The sequence below is a fragment of the Sinohyriopsis cumingii genome, chromosome 9 (assembly GCF_028554795.1).
Source record: "Sinohyriopsis cumingii isolate HCF-2022 chromosome 9, ASM2855479v2, whole genome shotgun sequence".
NCBI lineage: Eukaryota > Metazoa > Mollusca > Bivalvia > Unionida > Unionidae > Sinohyriopsis > Sinohyriopsis cumingii.
This window is the reverse complement of record NC_142969.1, coordinates 79,678,180-79,684,781: the sequence shown is the minus strand read 5'-3', so window position 1 is coordinate 79,684,781 and position 6,602 is coordinate 79,678,180. Positions and strand designations below refer to the sequence as shown.

The 6,602-nt window shown below is 32.1% G+C and overlaps 1 protein-coding gene across 1 annotated transcript in view; it reads right to left on the bottom strand.

Annotated features, from left to right (window-relative positions):
• Positions 1-3,184: 3,184 nt before the first annotated feature.
• The window catches only part of LOC149792090 (zinc transporter ZIP10-like), a 21,013-nt gene continuing 17,595 nt past the window's right edge, over positions 3,185-6,602 (bottom strand). Inside the window, exon 8 of the mRNA XM_089969527.1 lies at positions 3,185-3,303. Coding sequence (XP_089825653.1) covers positions 3,185-3,303 — 119 coding nt within the window. The remainder of the gene's footprint in view (positions 3,304-6,602) is intronic.

Below are 6,602 nucleotides of genomic sequence, written 5' to 3'. Positions count from 1 at the left end.
AATGACGGTGTTGGCTTACTAGTTAAATTTCAAATACAACCTACTGATAGTGGTGGAATAACAGCTTGAGCACAAATACAAATATGGTTGATAAATGAAACCTATTTAAAAGAAAAACAATGAATATATCAGCAGCAGCAGCATCGAGTAACATAAATATGGTATATAATTTAGATATGTTACACTAGTAAAAGGTCCAAACCAATACACCAATTGATTGTTAAAAATAAATGCTTGAAATGTAGTTGTTTCCTGAAATAACATTTTATAAAGGTGTATTTTGACTTACTAATATAACTCTTCTTATACATTATTGTCTAAATATTCAATAGCAGTATTTCTATCAGAATCTAAGTGGTTGCATCCATTTGATAATATACGCGGCATATTATTATCAAAGATGTGTTGCCAAATATAAACATTTGCTTGAAACCAGATATAACTATTTTGCTTGTTTTCAAAAATGACGTTTGTTCTCCATTTAAATCGGTATATACAAACGTTTATTAATTGCGAGAGTAAAATTGTCCTCCTTATAAAGAATAACAAGTACATTTATGTACAACATCCTTTCTGTGATTACAATTCATATAATTTCAAACCCTTGTAACCAAAACTTGTTTTAATCAGTCAGATGTACGAGGAACATAATGGTGATTTTGATCTTTATTTACTCCACATTGGCATAAAACAATATATATATATATAATATATATATATATATATATATATATATATATATATATATATATATATATATATATATATATATATATATATATATATATATATATATATATATATACTCTACTTGAATGTTGCTATAAATATTATTTATTACATTGGGCACTTCTCAAATTGACTTCATTTGATCAGTCGTAAGTCAACACTGGCATAAATCCGATTTTATTTCATTGATATGCACATGACATTACTTTACCAAATGAGTTAATTTCTCTATACATATTACTTACAACTTTATGTACTTTACCATGAACAATATTTAGAATCAGTTGATTGTTTCCAAACCCGTACACCAACATGTAGTGTCCAGTGGTTTTTCAACATAACCGAATGCAGAGAAATGCTATTATCTAGAGGGGATAACCTTTACTAACCCTTGACTCATGTTTATGTAAAGTAAAGGATAACTTAAAACAATATACCAGTCTTTCCAATGTAAATAGAGTCAAACAAAACCTCAGTGGTCCGGTAGCTTTAGGGTAGTTTTTAACACCTTTGTTGTTTATAGTGGCTGCGTTAATCATATTGACAAGAAATACAAGAATATAATGCCACGAATAATATCATAAACGAGAGTGAAAAGGTAAGAAAATATACATCCACAGACTAAGTGATAATACAGCTGTCAAAATGCTAGTCATAAACCGATGTGAGAATACTGCTATCAAAACAGAGTAATTTATTTAATTCATCTCACATTGCCAGCAGATAACGTTGCACTGACGTAGTCATTTCATTTGGAATCAAAAGCTTGATTGAGATCTTTCAAGTATTCATCAAAATCGTTAATATAGATATCTGTATTATCTTGGTTTGCTCTAATGCTGTTATTCAAAATCGTTAATATAGATATCTGTATTATCTTGGTTTGCTCTAATGCTGTTATTCAAAATTGTTTTGGGACCAGCTGACAATATTTACTACACTGCTTGTCTAACTTTGCTATATTTAATTAACACACCTGATTTTGCCATTATTTCTTGTTCATCTTGTTGGACTTTGCCAGCAATTATTATAACCCTATTTGGTTTTCTTTACCATCTGTTCTTACTTCTTTACATCATGTATGACCCTCCTTGTATTACTTTGCCATTAATTTTTAAATAATTCTAAATATTCAGCTCATTTTCATTTATTTATTTTTTATCACTGGATGTTACTGTTAAGAACGCTAGAAAAATGCAAATTAAACCTAGTGTACATACATGACCTTTGTGTTCAATTATGTGAACATTCAGATGTATTGATGATTACATTCTAGATTGTTTTGCATGCCCACGGTGTCCTAACATATATGTACATGCCCACATTGTCTGTAGCATGACTTTGCATGCCCACGGTGTCTCCTAACATGTATGTACATGCCCACATTGTCTGTAGCATCACTTTGCATGCCCACATTGTCTACTTACATACATTTTGTATGCCCACAGTGTCTGCTGACACACATTTGGATGCCCACCTTGTCTATTAACATTCCTTTGCATCCCCAAATTGTCTACTAATGTTTTGAAAACGTGTTCATGAGATAATTCCTACTATTATTTACTTACAACTAAACAATTCGTTTATAATACCGCCATGACGTTTCCAAATTTCATTCCGTTAGATCTTATGAGAAACAATCTCCCAAAACCTAAATTAATCCAAGAATAAAAAAGCGTTAGGAATTTTAACTAAGTTCTTTTATGTGACTTTTTTGGGATACAAATGAGTTTTCCATGCTTTATTGATTTTACTCACCGATATTTTTGTCTTGCGTCTGACATGTATAACTGTGAAAAGTAGGAAGTATATTCATTTCAACACCTCAAAATAAACGACATAATACACCAACTTACTATGCTTAAAGATCATCTGGTTGTACACATGATGAGTTACATAAATGAAGTTTTATGAAAAGCATAAAGCACATAGGAATTATTTCTATACACCTGTTTAAGATTGTTTGTCCCTTGTTATGACTGATGTCAATATTTTATTTCTGCAACATCAAACTCTCCGTCAGTAATCTCTGATCTTTCCTGACGATGAAATTAAGGTAGCTGTAAAAAGAAAACACAATAATTGGAGAAAGAGTTGACCTAATTTACACTACAAAGTGAAAAAAGAATACAGAGCTAGCATTTCTTCTCTATTGTTGGAAAATTTCACTGCTGCTTATTTAATTTCTTAGATGAAATAGCACATTGGATCATTAAAATTATTTTGGTCTTCTTGAATCAATACCGGGCCAATTCCAAAATCATATGCATCAATATACACTTTTAACGATTGAGTGAAATCTGGAGCTGAAAGAACTGGTGCACTGTTCAAGATGCTCTTAAAGGATCTAATTCCTATGGACATTTCTCAAGTCAATGAAACTTGGTTTTCTGCCTCAACAAATTGTGTCTCGAGCTCATCAATTATAGAAAAGGCGGAATACAGCTTTCCCATTTTATCCATCCATGCCCAAAAATCGTACCAGCTGCTCTTTACTGACAGTTACAGATAATTTAGAGAGAGTCTTGACTTCGCCGTCTATAGGTTTAACTTGTCCATCTTCTAAGATATAGCCTAGAAATGTAACAGAAGCGTAACAAAACTCAATTTTGAATAAATTAATTGGCGTATTTGCATCAGTGTGTCTGCCAAAGACTTTCCAAATTGTATGCAAGTGATTTTTCCAGGTGCAGATGTCGATGAGACCAGATGTAATCATGTTGATTAAACGTTGAAAAATACAAGGTGGAGCTTTCATCCCAAACGGCATTATTTTATATTGCAAAACTCTATCATGTGTCACGTATGCCGAACTTTCCTCTTTCTGTCAGGCGAATTTGACAGAATCCGTTTAGATGGTCAAATTTGGTGACATTTTTTGGGGATCACGCTGTTCACTATTTAATAGTCCGTACACATGGGGAAAAGTAGTTTCCGTTTTCGGTACACGTATAACAAGTCCACTGCAGTTACTATTATTCGGTTCTATGAAATCATTTTCCTGCAAATACTGAATTTCTTTATTCAAATATTCCGTCCTGAGAGTGTTCATCCTGTTGTACTGGTTCTGTTTTACAGGTGTGGTATTTTCAATTTCAAAATCGTGCTAGATTTTATTTATTTTTCTAGGAACAACTCAGAATAAGTGCCCATATTCAAGTAACGGATGTTCAAAAACATTGTTTTATGTTGTAGTATTTGTTGTGAAATTTCCTTGTACAGATTATTCATCAGTTCGGAATTCCGAGGATTTGTTACTCCATAGTCACCACAGTCCCACTGCATCCCATCGATTAAGTGGTCACTGTGTGGGAAGGATTTAGCTAAATTAATTGCAAGATTTACGCGTACATCGCGCTTAACTATATAATTTTCTTTCATTTTCAAGTGCTTTGTTTTTCATTCCTCGTATAACTGCAAGAGATGGATACAAATCAGGAGGATCATCTTTGTGATCCAAACAAGGATTGTTAGTTACAAAAGGATTAACTACAACATTATCTCCAGCTACGTCATTGCCTAGTAATACCATCGATGAGTGCAGACGACAATATTCTGACAGTCATGTGTCCTGAGACTTAGTCTGATTACAAATTTACATAATGTTGAGGAACATTAACAAAGACTTAGTTCTAACCCGTTATAATAACGCCTTTATTAGAAGAAGACTTCCCAGAAAAAGGCAAAGTACGTGAACATAAAATATTTTATTTTGAGGGACTTAAACGTTCATATCGATATTCTTGACACAACCAACATCATGTAATAAAGAACCTTTCGACCGAATGGTTTATAATTCTCCTTAATAAAACCGTATTTGTGGTTTGTATTGCCCAAAAAATGTCTTGATTTCAATATATGACCGTAACCTTGATATCTTAAAAATAAGAGCATTTGTAATAGCTCTATCACAATTTTGTTGCTTGTCTAATGTCTTGCAATAATGCATAATGTGTAGTTTCTTATTGCATTAGGTGCTCATTGGAAGAAATAAGGTTTTCTGATCAGTCTTATGATAATTTGATTCCAAAATGTTGTACCAGGATGATAAATGGATGTGCCCATATGAGGCTGGCATGTTTGTTTGAAACTGGTTAGAGGAAGACATGTTGACATATTAAACTTTGTGAGTAAAGGAATAATTGTCAGCCGTAAGTGCACGTTTTGAATATTTTGACCTTTGCCTCATAAAGATAACTCTTGATGTCACTATGGATGTAATTTATGAATCTTCCACTAATATGAGTTGTCTAAGGTCATCGTAAAAATTATTGTCAACCTATTTGTAATATCGTGCCTTTTCCTATGTAAATTCGACATAGGTATGTTGATTTGACGTTCTAAAATTCCTAAACTCCTTTTGATATGGCTAGGGTACTATTTCATAACGTTTATATATATATATATATATATATATATATATATATATATATATATATATATATATATATATATATATATATATATATATATATATATATATACCTTGACCATATCATCATTAGCAATCGGCCGTACAGTCAGTAGAAATAAATATCCTGCTCTGGGAAAATGCACACTTGTTGATAACATAAACTGGTCCCCTCTTGGCCGTTTAAAATTTTCTGCTATTTTCTTAAATGGAAGAAAATATTGATCTACTTCATCTTCTTGAAAGAAGGGCATTAATTCGAAATTTCTGATAACATCAAAATCATCAATATGTGCATGTAAAGCGGGACGGGTGCGCTTTCTATCTACCAGATTCTTCCTTTTTCATTTTTCATCCTGATTTTGAAATTACATATGTTCTTTTTATCTTTCTCTCTCCGTTTAACCTTTGCATTAAAGCATTTGCATTTATCACTCTTCCCTTTTCTACATTTACCTTTCTCTCTCTTACCTCTCTCTAATGCACACATACATATGGGTAGACAGTTATTTACATTAAAGCATACATATGCATTTCTGCATGTATATTCCTGTCTACTCTTCTCGCAAAGACACTTCCTGGCTATATATCTAATTCATTGTATAATGCTGAGCCATATTGGCCGTATATCTAATTCATTTTATACTGTTGAGCCACGTTAGATATATATCTAATTCACTGTATACTGTTAAGCCACGTTGGCTATGTATCTAATTCATTTTATACTGTTGAGCCACGTTAGATATATATCTAATTCACTGTATACTGTTAAGCCACGATGGCTATATATCTAATTCATTTTATACTGTTGAGCCACGTTAGATATATATCTAATTCATTGTATACTGTTAAGCCACGTTGGCTATATATCTAATTCATTTTATACTGTTGAGCCACGTTAGATATATATCTAATTCACTGTATACTGTTAAGCCACGTTGGCTATGTATCTAATTCATTTTATACTGTTGAGCCACGTTAGATATATATCTAATTCACTGTATACTGTTAAGCCACGATGGCTATATATCTAATTCATTTTATACTGTTGAGCCACGTTAGATATATATATCTAATTCATTGTATACTGTTAAGCCACGTTGGCTATATATCTAATTCATTTTATACTGTTGAGCCACGTTAGATATATATCTAATTCTTTGTATACTGTTAAGCCACGTTGGCTATATATCTAATTCATTTTATACTGTTGAGCCACGTTAGATATATATCTAATTCATTGTATACTGTTAAGCCACGTTAGATATATATCTAATTCATTGTATACTGTTAAGCCACGTTGGCTATATATCTAATTCATTGTATATTGTTGAGCCATGTTGGCTGTATATCAAATTCATTGTATACTCACAAGCCATGTTAGCCATATATCTAATTCATTGTATACTGTTGAACCATACTGGCTAATAATCTAATTCATTGTATACTGTTGAGCCATACT